General features: G+C 48.7%; 2 protein-coding genes across 2 annotated transcripts; both read right to left on the bottom strand.

Moving 5' to 3' along the window:
• Positions 1-16: 16 nt before the first annotated feature.
• Positions 17-3,382, bottom strand: TMEM41A (transmembrane protein 41A). Its single transcript, XM_036388525.2, has 5 exons — positions 3,238-3,382; positions 3,008-3,161; positions 2,071-2,232; positions 1,386-1,524; positions 17-877 (listed from the first exon to the last, which is right to left on the bottom strand). Exons 1-5 carry the CDS (start codon positions 3,333-3,335, stop codon positions 657-659), a joined length of 774 nt encoding a protein of 257 aa, XP_036244418.1. The 5' UTR covers positions 3,336-3,382; the 3' UTR covers positions 17-656.
• A 349-nt stretch (positions 3,383-3,731) lies between these two features.
• Positions 3,732-16,549, bottom strand: LIPH (lipase H). Its single transcript, XM_036388937.1, has 10 exons — positions 16,498-16,549; positions 11,711-12,078; positions 10,930-11,038; positions 10,750-10,851; positions 9,698-9,787; positions 8,474-8,641; positions 7,592-7,687; positions 6,582-6,693; positions 5,443-5,616; positions 3,732-3,896 (listed from the first exon to the last, which is right to left on the bottom strand). The coding sequence occupies exons 1-10, from the start codon at positions 16,547-16,549 to the stop codon at positions 3,824-3,826; spliced, it is 1,344 nt and encodes a 447-aa protein (XP_036244830.1). The 3' UTR covers positions 3,732-3,823.
• Positions 16,550-16,850: the final 301 nt, after the last annotated feature.

Below are 16,850 nucleotides of genomic sequence, written 5' to 3'. Positions count from 1 at the left end.
CTGCCAGTCAGGCACATCCATTCCTGTTCTTTCCTCCTTTATTCTCCATGGGGAGTAGCAGCCACTGGCAGACCAGAGAAGCTGTCTCAAGTGTTTTGACATGACTGATTCAGGCAGCTCCAATCGCCAGCATTTTGCTGCAGTGTGCTGGTTTAACATGGGAATCAAAGAAGAATCTTCTACAGCTGCACCCTGAAACACCATTATTTTTTCAGCTTGGTGCTTGTACAGCTGCACAGGAGCACATGGCTCATCATTTCAGGCCAAAAATGCTAAATCTGTCTGCAGTTGGAGGGAGCAGGGCCTGCCTACTGCCTGCAGGGTTGTGCTTGCCCAGTGATCCACAGCTGGGTTCTGGTTTGCCTTCCTCACAGGATGCCAGTACTCCTTTTATTCCCCACAGCCTCAGGCACACAGGAGACTGATTTAAATGAAACAGGCAAATTAACTGAGTGTTCACAAAACCCCTGTATCTCTCTCTCCGTGCAGATACATGCACAGATAAACATTCATTAAAAATAAGAATGGACACCTCCTCTGAGATGAGAAGGATGATTAAAAATTGCCACTGTCCTTGGTGGCACAGAGCATGCAGAATATAACCCCTGGGAAGAGAGTCCTGCAGCTTTTACCCCAAAACTGGGGCACCTAAGCCATCACAAGCTCTTTCTGCCATTTAGTGTCTGAGCTTGCTTGTCTCCGTCCAGCTTCAGGTGTTTCTTGCTGTATCTCTTGATGAGGGTCCCTGGAATCAGCGCTGCCACAGCCATGGCCAGCAGCTTGAGCAGTGTGTCCCAGGAGAAGATGGCATCCAGAGAGGTGATCTGGGACAGAATGGCCCCTGTCTGCACACAGATGAAATTGTATGGTGTAAGGCCTGAAGGAATCAGAGCAGAAAAAAGCTGTTAGTTCCCCTCTAGAGAAAATTAGCTAAATATGCCCAAAGTCAGACACAGAAATCACAGAACTGCTAGGGTTTGAAGGACCTCTGGAGATCATCCAGTCCCCTTGCTAAGGAAGGGTTACCCAAAGCAGGTAACACAGGAATGTGTCCAGGGGAATCTTGAACATTTCCAGAGAAGGAGACTCCATGCCCTCCCTGGGCAGCTGTCCTAGTGCTCTACCACCCTCCATGGAAAGTTATTCCTCATGTTGAGGTAGAACTCAGTGTTTTAATGTACAGCCATTACACAGACACTGGGGTTTGTACTTGTAACAGAAAGAACCAGGTATAAAGCAAAATTTGCAGCACAGGTGACACCTCCAGAATGCTCAAGGGCAGCACAGAGGAAACAGACCAAGGGTCAGAGTCCCAGCTCTGCCCTCCTTGGCTCAGTGAGCAGCAGTGTCACACTGTCCCCTCAGACTGTGTCCCCAGGCCTTACCAATGAGAACGGAGAGAAAGAACTGGGACATGGGGATGTTTAAAATGGGAGCCGAGAGGTTCAGAAACCAGTTTGGTGTCATGGGGAACAGCCTCAGGAACAACAAGAAGAAAAATAAGCAGCTCCTGTTCTCTTCTACCTGCCAAAAGAAATGTTCCATATCATTCCTGCTCCTCAAACAGCAGTAACATTCAAATGGCCACGATACTGGAGTGAATTCTTCTTCTAACATGCCACCATGTTAAAAGAAAAATTACTGTGTACCATGACGTGTACCATCAGTTCTGAACTGAGGGAAAGCAGCAATACTGTGTCTGTATGGAGCCTAATGGTGAGCCAGCCCTCTTCAAAGAGGGGTGGAAATGGGATCTCACCAGAATGAAAGATCAGAAAGTCAAGAGCAGAACCAGCTCTAGTGTACAACACAGCATGGGATGGATAGAGGCAGTTCTGGAGCACAGAGACTTCCCAAATCCTCCTTTATTTCATATCTGCTTTTCCTTAGGATCCAGGATTTTCCTGGCAGCCCCTCTGCCAACAGGCTTGCTCCAAGAGGGCAGCCTGCTCCTAGACTGTGCCCTCAGCAGGCCTGGTGCATCCCCTGCATACACTGGCTTTCACTGTCACCCCAAGAGCAGCCTGGCCCAGGGCCATCATGGGTGTCAGCAGAACTGCCAGCTCTTACCTTCCCTTGCAGCAGAGCCACCTTCTCAGGGAAGAAGTGCACTATGAGCTGCTTGCCAAAAGCTGCAGAGAGCAAGTAGCAGAAGGTGGCTCCCACAGACGTGAGCACTGAGCACAGCACCAGCCCCATCCATGGTCCAAAGAGTGCTCCAGCCAGGACATTCTGTGGGGACAACATGGAGTGAGGCCTGGGGGACATGGTGTGTCACAGAACCACAGAATTGTTAGGGTTGGAAAGGGCCTCTGGAAATGATCCAGTCCAAATGCCCTGCCAAGGCTGGGTCACCTAGAGCAGGTGACACAGGAACAGGTGGGTTTGGGATGCCGCCAGAGAAGACTTTGCCCTCCCTTGGACAGCTGTTCACAGTGCTCTCCCATCCTCCATGGAAGGAAGTCCTTCCTCATATTGAGGTGAAACTTCTTGTGTTTTAGTTTATGGCCATTGCTCCTTGTCCTGTTGCTGGGCACCACTGAACAGTCTGGCACCATCCTCTGACATCCCTTGGAGATATTTATATGCATTAATGAGATCCCCTCTCAGTATTCTCCAGACTAACCATCTCTCATCAGAGAGATGCTCCAGCTGCACCTCTTTGTGGCCTCCACTGGACCCTCTCCTCCTTGTCTCTATATTCCTGAGGAGCCCAGATCTGGACCTGGCACTCCAGCTGTGCCTCACAGGGCTGAGCAGAGGGGCAGGATCACTCCCTGACCTGCTGGCAATGCAGGATCTCACTGCCCTTCCTGGCCCTCAGGACACATTATCCACCAACACTCCCCGATCCTTCCCAGCAGAGCTGCTCTCCAGCATGTCAGCCCCGACCCGTACTGCTACTAAGGGTTACTCCTGCTCAGGTGCGGGCCCGCTCGGTCCCTCCGGCTCCTCCTGCCCGATCCGTGAGTCCCCCGGCCCCTCGCCCCGCGCCGCCCGCCCGTACCAGGAGGCTGGAGCCGGGAATGGCGAAACTCTGCTTGTACAGGTACGCGCCGCAGAACAGGGCCAGCGCCGCGCCCCGGTGCTGTCGCTCGTAGTCCCGCAGCGCCTCGGCCAGATCCCGCAGCTCCTCCAGGTCCGCCGGGAACCGCAGCGCCCTGCGAGGGGAGAGACGCACGGGCAGCGCCGGGGGAAGGGAGGGACCCACGGGCAGCGCCGGCCGCCCACACCTACCTGCGTGTCTGCCCCGCGCTCAGCCGCACCGACAGCAGCCACAGCGCGGCCGTGGCGGCCACGAAGACGAGCAGGAGCCCAGCCGGGCGCCGCCACATCCCGGGTCGGGGCCGCCGCTGCCGCCGCCGGACGGAGCCGAGCCAAGCCGAGCCGAGCGAACCCAGCCCCTCCCGGCCCGGCCCTGCCGCCCTCAGCACCCCGAGCGGCTGCGCAGGCGCGGGGCGGGGCCTCAGTAAGGGGCGGGGCCTCTGGGCAGCGATGGTGGGCGTGGGCGTGAGGGGGCTGCGGGGTATTCGTGGAGCTGGCTGGCACCTGCTGCTCATGTGGGCTCCACGCCGCGCATAGACGCTTTAAATCCCCGTTTGAAAACCTCGCTTTGAGCCCCCCTTTTAAAGCCACGCTTTAAAGCCGTGTGCCGCCATGGTTTTATTGTCACTCCCCCAGCCCGTTTGTACACTGCGTGGAGAGCGGTCCCGCTGCTCGGTCCCCTCAGAAGGCGCCCGGGCCCCACCAGGTGAGTCCCCACACGGCGGGGAAACGTCTCTGCCCTGTCCGGGCACAGCGTCCTCGGGACTCAGCTCCTGCTTCAGCATGGGATGGGCTTGAAGGTTTTCTGGGTGTTCTCAGTCAGGACCAGGTCGTACCGGCACAGCTGGGGTCTGTGTGAAAACACGGCCAAAAGTGACAAAAACGGTGGTTTTTTCTGTCATCTCCCCACCTGCTGAAGGCCCACATAAAATAAGTCATCTTCTCAAGAGAACTGGCTCCAAGTCCACCTGAAGGGAGGTTGGCTTTAAGCCAGGGATACCTTGAGCATTTTACCATTCTGTTCTATGTTATCTTTTGCTTGTGGAAAAAAAGGATCACAAAAAATCCAGCAAACAGACGGGCACTGGCTGCAGAGTCCATGGTTCCCTTTAATCCAGTCCACAAAACAAGGAGGTCCTTCTACCCACCTGGCTGTTCTGCCCCTTCCCTGCTCCAGGCATGAGAAATTCTGCCACTGCTCTAACCAGGGTCCAAACACAGATCTGGTCTGGACCTAGTCCAGCCAAAAAAACTGAGGAAATACTTGGGCTTTCACTAGGGAAATATGAACATTAGCCCTGTGTAGTAGGTTGAGCAACAGGGAAGGGGAGAGGGCAGGACATCCCTCCCTGTGGCAATGACTGATTAGATGATGTGTTGAAAGTCCTGAACTGTGTTTATAGCCTGTGGCAGCCCCTCACTGGGGAGAGACAGCATCCTGTGATTAAATATGGGGGCATTTGTGTCTGCTTTTTAAAAGACTAAATGTGTATCTGGGACTGGAAGTGACTGTGGAGGTGTGGGACAGGAGACGAGGTGGCAGCAAGGGGAGAGCTGCAGGACCTTGTTTAGTAGATATACACAATCTTTTCCTTGTTCCAAGGCTAGGATAAGGGTAGCAGACCTCATGAAATGCAAAGAAACATGTTCTGCGGCTCTGTATGTCTGTTTGCTTCACCCTCCTGAGCCTGTGATCTTCCAGCCTTGTTTTAAGCCAAACTCAGAGCATGCTGTGGTGTCCACAGTGCCCTTGCACACAGGGGCAGGGTAAGAGATTCTGTGCTTGCTGAGCTCAGGCAGAGCTCCAAACCTCCAGAGGTGGGAAGCTTAGGGGTAGGACAGCAGAGCAGACAGAGGCTAATGAGGTGATAGAAATCTCATCAGCAATGCTTGAGAGGTACCCCTGATGTTGTGGGTACCAGCCAGGGCTTTGGGGCAAAGCAGCCAGCAGCTCCCACTTGCTGGAATTCCAGGAGTAAATTAATCTCCCTGCTTCACTAGCCATACAAATTGACTGGGATATAAAATGTGTATTTGGGGCTGAGCATCTGTTCTTCCCAGAGTTCTGCATTTCCCTCCATCCTAGAGCTCAGGCCTGGGCAGCTTCCCAAAGGTAATTTTCCTGACCAAAGGTTGAGGTGTCAGGCCACGTCAGAGTCACATCGCCCATGACATGTTCCCAGTGCAATAAGACAGCCCCTGTGTTCGAGTAAGTATTCAGCTGTGGGATTCCATTAAAGAGGAAATTATTCCCAAAATATGTGTATGTGAATTACTAAATGTAAAATAAATCTAATTCTTCTGCACATACTCAGCCAGGCCAGGAATTTGGGAGATTCCTTTACTTGTGTCCAGTCTGCACCAACAGAAATGGTTGGTTTGTAAATATCTGCTCACCTTTCTGGGTTTGTCAGTGAGTGGAACCTCATTTGGAGAATCCTGAGTTTGAATTTTGGGCCAATGACAGATCCCGTGGAAAATGTCAAGGAAATTCTTTCCACATTTTCAAGATCCTGGTCAAACCCAATGAGCAAAGTGATTTGTTTGTACTTCTGGAAGGTGGCAGCTTCTCTAAAGGTGAAGAAGACAAGAGAGAGTGTCAGAGAGTCACCAAGGGAATAGCACTGGGTTTAATGTAGTCACTGTAATATGAGAAACAGGCTGGGGGAGGCGGCCTGAGCTTCCCCCAGTGATCAGTTTCTGATTTACAGGAAATGGGTATGGATTCGGGTCTCCTGGTGTCAACCTGCTCAGCCACTTCTGCCCTCAGGTTTTTGGGGTGGAAGTGGGGACACAGAGGTTGGATGCTATGTGGTCCCAAACCAGAATTTTCGCTGTGATTCTGCTTTGATCCCAAGTGGACTGGACCCATGTGATATTTGTGCCTGGCTGTCTGTGCAGGCCTGAACACGGAGTCACTTTGAGATATGCATGAAATCTGCTCTGGCCTTGGTGTGGGATCAATGCTGATTGCTCCAGTGCAAGCAGATATCAGATATGCCTGAGGGAATGTGCACTTAGAGAAACTTGGGAAAACTAGTTGTGCAGGTTTGTTTGGCTGAAGTGTAGTTCTGATCACTCAGGAATTTCCATGTCACATAAACACCATTAATTTGTCTCTCTGAGTGGAATGAATTGATTTTGGATGTAACATATTCAGGCCCAGGTTAATCCCCAACTGTCTTGGGCACTGGGAACTAGAACAGAACACACCCTGTGAGAGGAAGGAAACAGGGGGATATATTTTCTTTCTGCTTTGGTGGAAGCCTAGGGCAGCTGTGCTGCTGGCTGAGATTGTACACTTCAGTCCTTAAGATGACAGAGAAGGGCCCAAACCAAAAGGCTGGGCTGTCAGGGCTGTGTGCTGGGGGAGGCTGTGGAAATCCCTTAGGGCCAATAAATCACATGTGCACTAGCAAGTATCAGCAGAGCAATTGGGAAATTGTGAAATTGTGTCATTGTGTCACCTCCTCCCAGATGCAGTTGTACCAAGGGATGCACTAACACTTAGAAAAGCTCAGACTAGTAAAACTTACGGATTAACTTTTGATTCTGCCTTCCTCCCATCTTCGTCAGCTAGCACGATGCTGAAGGTGCCTCTCCTGGTGTCTCTGTTCCATGTGATAATATCCACCAGGTAGTGATAGACTGAGGGGAGAGAGAGTGAGTGGGGTTAGGCCCTGTGGGCTCAGTCTGCTGTCCAGGCTGTGCACTGTCTGGGAGCAGAGCTGTGGGTACAGCATGGACACAGCCCCTGCAGTTCATCTGGAAAATCCCTCTCTCCTCCCTTCTCTCCATCTCCCTTTGCAGAGATTTCAACCAGAAACACTAGGAGGTGTCAGGAGAGCACTGCAGCAAGGGTTATCCATGCAGGATGGTCTCTGTGTGGTTCCCAGCACGCCGCCTTTCACTGCCTGCCTTCCCCCTTCACTTCCAGACTGTATTTCTTTCTTTGATCCCCCTCTGAACCCCTCCATTTCTGTTCTTTGTATCTGTCATCTCTGTCACAGAGCAGAATTTTCTGTTCTTTGATCCGTCAGTCTGAATTCACTTGCTGACCAGCACTGGAGCTCAGGCCATAATCCCAGCCCATGCCCTGGTATGTTGGTAATCACAGGGATGAGATGAAACTTTTCACCTTGGTGAAACCTTTTTCCACAGATTCTCTTCCTCTCCCTGCACCTCTCATTTTTCTCTGGGGTAGCTTTTTCACCTGTACAACCTGCCTTTCTCTCTTATTGTTCCCACACACCTCTTAGTTTGACAAAAGAATGGTGTGTTGCTTTGAAACATGATTTGAACTTAATTTGAAAGTTCTCAATCAATTTCCTAGAACTGTAAGCAAGTTGGCTTTCCCAGCACTGGACAGGTTGGCAGATAAAAGAAGATTTTGGCAAACCACAGATGGACACAATTTCATCCAGCAGCAACTGGAGTTTTTAAAATGCTGGCTGTAACACCACCAGCAAATAACTATCTCTGCTTGGCTGCTGCTGACAGAGGCAATGCACAAAGAAAAATAATCTCAGAAATCTCAGTCACTTACTGCAAAATGGCCCTTTGTCCGCCGTGTCGAAAAACATACTTGTCACTGGATGGCTCTGTTGTGTTAAATAGCTTTTCCACTCATAGGCATAATAACCTGCAGGTGACAGTTTGAAAATGAAACCAAGTTACTGCACAGGTAGATGAGCCACTAAATGGCTGAAAATAAGCAAGTATTTAAGAAATAGTGCATTGTCTGCCAGCTGCCAAGTAGCATTGACACCCATCCTCCTGTACTCCAAAGGCTTAGCACTGAATATGCCTGGTTACTGTTCAGCACTTTCTTCAAGCTGACATTTTTCCACATCTGCTATCCATGGTCAAGGGTTTCATTTTGCAGTGCAGAATGAAAATCATCCCCTTGGCTTTGCCAGTTCCTTTCTGGAAGTGTCAGGTGTTTCAGCATCAACATTTCAGAGCTGCCAGCCTGAGGTTGGGCTGTCACACCCAGGCTGGGGCAGACAAGTCCAGGAATTCCCTTTGTTCACCCATTTGCCATTCCTTTTAGAGCACAGAGGGATTTGTGGTGCTGGGAATTTACTTGTAAATCTTATTTTAGCAAGAACAGGCCCCTGTCCCCCAAACTCTGCAACTGAGGGAGTTAAATTCACTGTTTCTCTGACTTTAGTGTAAAGATCCCAAGTCTAGTTTTGGCTTTCCTAGTTCTGGATCCTTTACCTGTGGATTTCTGTTCTAAATCATACCATGATCTGATATTACAAGGAGCAGGCCTGAGATGCCTCAAACACCTCAGTGAAATAACTTTGATGCTTTTGCAAAGCACCATGTCATGTTAGTCCTCCAGCAAAACATCACCCTCCGAGTTACAGTGCCAACAGGCAGCTCAGTATTGAGGATGGATGGACATTCCCTGGATCCTTACCTAGGATGGGGCATGGCATGGGCCAGAAGGGTTCACAGCTGGTGCATTTGCCATTCCTGTAGTTCCTGTACGAGTTGCAGGGGTATGTGGTGATATTGCAGTTCTGTGTCAGGGAGGACAGGAACAGGAAAACAGACCTCTGGTGGTCACATTTAAAATACTGCAACCCTTAATCATGTATAGGGAAGAAATATTTCATTAGCAATCCTCATGTCTCAGGACACACCAGTGGACAGTCACTGACCAGTCTGAACCCAACAAATTGCACTGGGGAGCACTGGGCTCTCCATTTGAGCACACAGCCTCTCCCTTTGAGTGCACTTAGCTCTGCCTGTGTCTGCTTTGCTTTTCCTCTTGTCTTTTTGGTTTTAAAACATTTGTTTGTGTGGTTGCTGCATTTCCAGAGGATCCAGCTATGGATCAGTTTCTGTCTCTGGTGTTCTCTCCTCTCTGAGCTCAGGCCTGACAGCTGGATATTGCTTTTAGCTTTGCACCTGACTTTCCATTTTGGTATTAAAAACTCTTTAGAAAGACATAACTAATAAAATGAGTTGTTGCATGAGCAGCAAAATCAGTGAAGCCTCGTTTCCTAGGGATTTTTAGCTCAGGCTGCTCTCCTATGTAGATTCTCTTGAGTCTGATAAGGGTTGAATTCACAATACTGCATTTCCTTCTGTAAGGTATCTTCTTTACCCAGCTTTCATCAAACCAGTTCTGCTGCCAGGCTGAAAGGAAAAAAAGCTTTCTTTTGTTCAAGACTAGGGCTGTGCCTTCCAGACTGCACCTTCTGTCACTGCCAAGGAAGGTGTCTTTGATTTGGGATAACTGCCTGCTCCACATTCATCTTGAGCCTTTTTTCTGAACAGGTCCTTGCCACTGCTAGGCCTTGGGCTTTCGTGTGCTCCAAGTAATTAGAAACAAAAAATCCCACAGATTTTCTGGACATAGCAACAAAACAAAGGCACACATCTACCTGATAACTTTTTGCACAGAGGATTAGTCCCTTTTGCACTGTGACAGGGGCACAGAGAGGTCACCCTGACTCTCACCTCTCCCTGTTGCACATCAGCTAAACCCCTGTCAGACCAGTTGCTGCCATGGCTTTCCCAGAGTATGGATTTCATGTATTTTCTAAGCAGTGATGATGATTCTCTGCCTTTCTCCTCTTTTTCTGATTGGAAACAGTTTGTCAGGGTTTGTGCAGTTCAGGGCAGGATTAATTACCAGAAAATATTGTCAGTGGGCAGCCTGGTTGGTCGGTCCCGCCGTTGGGGTAGAAGTCGATATGGCCCAGTGCTTCTCCATAACCCAGTCCTAGCAAAAGGGAATACCAGGGCTCAGGGAGGGAACATTAAATTGCAAAATGCACAAGAAGGAAATACAGCAACCTAACTGGAAAAAATAGTAGTTATTTAGCTCTAAGATGCCTGGTTGTACAGGAATACTAATGTCATCCCTCTGTTTAGGCAGCAGGCCAAACAGTTGTGTCCCAGCTGGGTCATTTTAACAATGGTATCAACTACCTAAAATAAGTCTGTGCATGCAACAGTACAAAATGTGGGGGTTTGTGTCACTTGTGTGCAGGAGAGGAAAAGGGATGTGAAACCTGGATGTTGCTGTGATGCTGAAATCTGACTTCTAGAGGGGCTGGGAGAAGAGAGGCAGCAAATAGGTGGGAAAGCCAAGTGTTAGTGGTAAGGTGGCCATGGGAGCAGCATGGGGGGCTTGGCATTGCACTGGTGGCCTGGCTGGTGGGTCTGGAAAAGGACAGGGCTGAGGGAGAGTCCAGATTTGCCCTAGAGGAAAGTTTAGCTCCTAAAGGTGGGATGGAGACTGGAAGCATCATGCAGGGAAACATGGCTGGGGATAACTGATTTGCTGTGCATGTCACTGAGCTGTGGGATCAGCTCTGGAAATGCTGTGTGCTCAGATGCAGCCTGACCCCTGGTGGGATGTTGGTGTGTCCTGCTCTGGCAGGACTGTGCTGCAGGACCTCCTCCACCGGTTCCTAAGGAAGTCCTTGTAAGTCATGGGCCAGGTGATAATGCTGTGTCAGCAGCACGTTTTGGAATGCAAATAAACCAGCAGCTCCTGAGGGAGTGCTGGGGACAGCGTGGGCAGCACAGCACCCCGGAGGCTCAGTGAGGGAGCCTGTTGCGCTCCTGGGCCAAAGGAGCGAGGAGCCCAGCGCTGCTGCCCCCCAGCAGCCCCCCTCGCGCTCCTCCCCGTCAGTCTCCGGGTTTCCGTGTGCAGGAGGGAGCTGGAATGCCACCTACCGTCGGTGTCGGAGTGAATGACATCCACAAACTGTGCGTCCGTGGGGTCCAGCCTCTCGCTCGGTGCCGTGCCCCTGTACAGGGGGCCCGCGGGGTCCAGGCCTGCAGCACAAAGCCATGGGCGTGGCATCACCTCGCTGCCCTTCCCTGGGGCAGCAGGACTGCTGGAGCAGGGCTTACCTGTGATTCTTCCCAGTGTGCCATCAAACATCTGTCCCACAAAGCCAGAGATGTGTGCTCCCAGGCTCACTCCTATCATGTGCACGGAGTCAAGGGACGCTCCATCAATCTGAGATGTAAAAGTACTCGTGGTCATGTGTTTTTGGAAAATTAAAAAAAATCAGGAGGAGGAATGGAACATCTCTCAGTGTTGCACTTTGTGTAGATATTTCCCCATTGACAGTCCCACAGAGCAGCCAGCATTGCTGTTTAAGGCCTATACCTCTGAGAGCTGTGATGAGAACAGTTCAGGCAATGCTTGTATTTTCCTGGGGCAGTGACTACAAGTGTGGACAGGAACCACTGATGGGCCCCAGGAGTAAAATTCCAGTTGCCCCACATGTGGTTCCTGCAAGGAATTAGCAGATCCTAAAGGATCCAGCATCATCATTGCCTGTGCAACACCTTAGAGGAGCTGTGAAATGTAGCTGATCCCCTTAAGCTGCCTTTGGATATACAGAAAGTGGAAGTAGAGTTTCTGTGTATGAGAAAACATGTCTGGAGAGCTTTGTACCCAGAAATGTAGAGACTTAGAGTGTAAACTGAATATTACACCAAAATACCATTGTACCAAGTCCAAGGGTAGGATTTGGCACTGCAGTACACATGCACTTCCAAAAATTAATGTATTCCTTTTTTAGGAGTTTCTATTCCCAGACTTCCTGCTGGTTTAAGCACTTCCTTTGTGCCCTTTACATACTGTGCCTTAATGACTGTATCGTAGCATGAGCGTCCAACTTACCAACATTTCATCTATAAGTTTCTTCAGAATCTCAGCAACTCTTTTGCACTTCCTGGCAGCATAGTTGTAGATGAGAGTTGTTGCCCCCTGGTTCCAGTCCACAACGATGACATTCATGTCCTCTACAGAAAGCAGGAGATGCACCAGGTCAGGGATCCAGACGGGGGCAGAGCCTGTGAATCGGTACCCGTGGACAATGAAGGTAATTTTCTTGGTCACATTGAGGAACTTGGAGGCTGTTGAGTGGAGCTCCTCGGCACAGCTTGGGTTCTGCCGGGTGTAGAGCAGCAGCTTCACTTTCAGATCTGTCCCTATCAAAGCATTCCCGAAGCTGAGGGCTGTGAATGCAGGACATGTCTCCTGAGGATCTGAAAGGAGCAGAGTGGCAATTGGAGTTTGGCACCAAGGGGTTTTCTTTAGCCTCTTGTACCTGCCAATCCTGCACAGGGCAGGGAAGTGTGTTGTGCGTTGTCTGAGCACAGGGGCTGCTCCTGTCTCCTCTCTCCCTCTCCACTCTCTCTTGCTCATGACTGAGTACCTGAGCTTAGGTTTTCTTGCTGTGTTGGAACAGAGAGAGCAATCACATATTTTTGGAGCAGCATTCCCTGAAACACCACAGCCCTGCTTCCTGTGGCAGCTGGGAGTTGGCAGGGACTCTGTCCAAATATCTCATTGGTGTGAGGAAGGTATTGAGACCAACAGGTGGGATGGTTGCTGTACTGGTTTGTGACCACATTCAGGTGCTCTGGACAGGTTCTCTGTGGTATTCACATACTCTTTGAACAGAGAGAGACAGAATTCTTTCTCCCAGGATTTTTCCTGGGGAAGGCAGTGAGAAAGCTCAGAGAGAGAAGAGAAAACAACTTGTATCTCTACTTGCTGCTCCTGTTGTTTGGCACATGTGGAATGTGTTATGGGGATTGTTTATCAAAGAAGGGATTTGTTAATTGGACTCTGGTGATGGGTGTTTGGACTGATTGACCAATTAGGTCAAAGCTGTGCTGTGACTGTCTGTAAGAGGTCACGGGTTTTTCTTTACTATAGAGTTTAGTATAGTATCTAATATAGTATAGCTTAATAAAGCAATTGAACAGCCTCCTGAATCATTGGAGTCACTGCATGCTATTCCCTAGCTGGGGGTTGTCCTGCATCAATAGGTTCTCAGCCAAACAGGTGTCCTTGGGGTTGGTTTGTACCTCCAGCCTGGAGCTGCCAAGCTGCAGAGTCTTGCCATGGTGAGGGGCAGCTCAAGGCTTCATTTGTATGTGCAGATGTGACCTGGCATTACAGACTGCAACATGGGGCACCCTTGGGTCTGTGAGATGGTAATTGTGCTTTATACACAGCTGAAGTGTAACTGAATTTTATGTGAGTACTGCTCGATGGGATGGCCTGTGCCATTGGAAATCCTGTCTTTGTTCTTTGCTTTTCCAGCAGAACACCAGCTGAGCCTTCAGAGCCCCATAGTCTCCAACAGGGCACTGGCAGGGAATGGAATAACTGTCTCCAGACAGACACTACTTATGAAGGCCCTCCCAGGTTTAGTAGCCTCTTCCTGGCTTATAATCCTTTACCTCAAATCCTCATAATCTTATTGAGGAACCTTGTGAGGGAGAGTGTCTCTCTCACACATATGTCCTGGGCTGCAGTGATTGTTCAGGCTACAGTTCCTAGAGGAATTTCCCTGATCTTGGTTGCTTAAAGGACTGCTCAGTAGGTAGCAGGGTTTAGAAAACCTGCAGCTGTAAGTTAATTATGCTCTAGCAAATCTCCAATGCTCTGTGCATTTTAATTTGTGAATGATGAAACTCTCACAGTTTCTATGAGCAACTTTCCCTTTTCTCCTCCTCAGGAAATCAGGAGCATGAGAGTGATATAAATGCTATGTGCCCAGCACATTAAACAATCTGCTCACTTGCCACAGTTCTGCTAATTACTTTGCAGAAGCCCCAGGAGCTCTAGAAATAAAAGTTAATAGGCTAAAAGGATGTTGCAGTTAAGTCCAACTGAATATTTTTAATTGCTACCATAAATTCAGAAATAAATTTTAACATCTGAAATCCATTGAGTCCTTCCTGTTTAAAGCCTATGGTAACATATGAATGGTGTGACAGGAGTGGTGGGAAATGAGCTCCCAGCCAGGCCCAGTGAAATCAGAGGCCTTTTAATGCAGGGTGTCCTGCCTCTGCAATGCTTCACTCAGAGCTCCCAGGAACAGTGTGACTCTGGGCCCTGCTCCCAAGAGGAAAGGTGGCCTGGGTGGCTCCCTCCTGGCCAGCCTGCTCTCAGCTTATTCTTACAGTGCCAAGATGCTCCAGGGAAACAGCAGCAAGAGTTCTGTGACACTGCTCTTGTGGAGACCCCAAAGTAACTAGCAGAGAAAAATTAACATTTTTTGCTCATGCACACCAGCTCACACGGTGAGACTCAGTGACTGTCCTCTAGGTGCTACTGCAGCATAAAAAAAAATAAAACTGTGTATTTTACTAATAACTAGGCATTGTTTCAGTTATTGTATAGTAGCACTATATAGTGTTGTTAATTAGCTTTACTGTCACTGAAACTGTAGCAATACAGGCAGAAATGCCAGGCAAGAATTACTTCTATATGGTGCAAGATTGCACTGATTGCTTAATTTGTTTCTGTATCTCCTGCACTGTGCTGAGGCTTGCCCAGAGGAGCACTATGTTTGTCATCAGAACAGCCCAAACCTTCTGGTACAGAAGTGCTTTCAAAAAGCTGGTCAGCATTTGCTGGTACCTAACACAGGACTGTATAATATCTGCACCAGGTCTGTTAGATTGGTTCTGTTTTGATTAACAAAATCAAATCAGTGCTAATAAGGGGAGGAAACTTGCCAGCTTCTCTTCTGGCAAGCTGGTGCCAATCCCAGCCTCATCACCATGTGTTCAAAAACTGACACATGAGGAGGGCCAGTTAACCTGGCTTTGCTCTTCCTTCTGCTGAGCACAGTGACTCCTACCCAAATGGCTGGAAGTGTCTTTGAAACTCCAGAATGACTGGGGCAGGTGGCTTAGTGAGATTTACTCTGCAAGCAAATAAATGAGGTAGAAACTTATGCCCTGGCACTGTACTTAACCCATGTCCAACAGGTCACTTCCCTCCAGTAAAGGGGAATGAACATGGCCATTAACCCAGCATCCCTGCCTTAGCTTGCTAGACAGCCTCTGGCAATCCCCATTCTCCTTCTGCTCTGTTTTTTGATATGTAAAATAGGAGGCAAACACTGGTTTGCTGGGCAAGATGCTCTGATCTCTCAGAACTCGTACCAGGGAGCATAAAAATGTGTTAAATCCATGTACCTGCCAGGGAGCTGGACACGTTTGGTCTCAAGCCTGAGATCAGCCTCCAAGGTGCTATTGCAGCAGTGGAGGCATCTTCAGAATTACTTGGTTCTGAAGTTATACATATACATACATACATACATATATATATATATATATATATATATATATATATATATATATATTCTGAAATTAGGTATACTCCCAGGTGGGAGTATTGCAGGGAGTGGAACAGTCCTGGGCAGACTCCTGGTATTTACTGCAGTCAGTGCTCTTGAGGCCTGTCTTCCCCTGGTGTGTCTCATTCCTTTCTAGGAGATGGTGTTTGGAGGCTTTCTCTCTGACGTTGATCCTGTGGACAGGCAGGGTTTGCCATGGTGGCATTTTGGGGCTGTGGTACCGAGCTATTTGCATGAATAAAGTAGCAGCTGAGGTTTTTACCAGCCTGTCCTCTTGCAAAGAGATGTTCCAACAGATCACCTCAGTGGGTCAGTGGTCACTTGGCTGGATGTGTGGCTGTCTCAGCTGTGGTCCTTGGGACACAGAGCTCCTTGTTCCACTGAATGGAGCTCAGGTGAGTGTGTCACTGCTTCTCTATCTGCAGGAGCTCTGACCCTGCAGCTCCTGCCACCTTGCCTGGGCTTTTTACAGTGAATGTCATCAGACTGGTCTTAACCACCAACAATATCTTTATCCCCCTTTAAGCACACTTGACTACCACACCAAAAATCTCGAGGGCTTTAGTAGTGCAGATTTCCATCACTTTTCCACCGAGAGGATGTGCTCTCCACTCCTAAACCGGTGCTCAATAGCTCACTGCATTTCACTGGTGCCTTTTCAGACCGTTCTCTTTTCCCACTTCTCATGACTGCATTTCTTACAGAGTCTTAACCAAACAAACCAAGCAAAAGGCGACCCTGAGATTACTCCAGAGGACCCGATGAAACACAAGTTATTATTTATAAAAACATTTTTTTTTTAACCCTGTTTGTTTTCCCTGCAAAGCAGAGAGCTGTAACTTACCTTGCTCCCGTGTGTATGCTAACACAAGGCAGTACATTTGTTTATTGTTACACGGGTTTGTTCTGGTAGAGCTGTGAGGCTATCAAATGGAGCTTACTGTTCATAAATGGTAATTCATCCTTTGCCTCTGCCATACATGACACCCCTGAGAAGAAATCATTATTCTCTGAAGATTTCGAATGACATTTTCAGTGTCGATGGATAGTACTTATATAAGAGAAATGTTTGCAAAGGGAGGAAAAGAAAATAAAAAATAGTTCTGGTTTTCCATTTGGAACTCTTAGAGCTGACTACATTCATGTAACCAGTATAATCTGCTTTGCCAAAATAAATAATGCTAGTGAGAAACCCTGTGCAGTACCTGTAAATGCAGAGGGCAGGTACATTCATGTTGCTGTAAAGCACAGAAAATGTGTTATATTTGACAAAAACATTCAAAACAAATGGTTGAGTTCTTACCTGTTTTCACCCCATACAAAAGGCAGATGAACACAACACACAGCCTCAGCATATGGACTTCCACATGGAACTTCTACGGGTAGGAGATTTGAAGGATCCCACAATTTCTCTGGCATGTGTCTGCTGGCTCTGACAGCAGTTTGCTTGCTTTTTTTTCTGCCGGTAACAGTAGGTGTGGTGAAAGGAGGAAGTTACCAGCCAAGAAATGAAGACCAGTGAAATGAAGCTTCTTCTGAAGAAGGTGGGGCACCTTCTATTCTAGCAGGTTTCCTTAATTTAAATATAGTTTGCCTTGGGGGATGACTAATCAAAGACACAAATGGGTTGGTAGCTGTAAGCAGCAATTTGACTAC

The sequence above is a fragment of the Molothrus ater genome, chromosome 10 (assembly GCF_012460135.2).
Source record: "Molothrus ater isolate BHLD 08-10-18 breed brown headed cowbird chromosome 10, BPBGC_Mater_1.1, whole genome shotgun sequence".
NCBI classification, from domain to species: Eukaryota; Metazoa; Chordata; class Aves; order Passeriformes; family Icteridae; genus Molothrus; species Molothrus ater.
The sequence above is the reverse complement of the archived record's forward strand: the minus strand, read 5'-3'. Positions and strand labels throughout refer to the sequence as shown.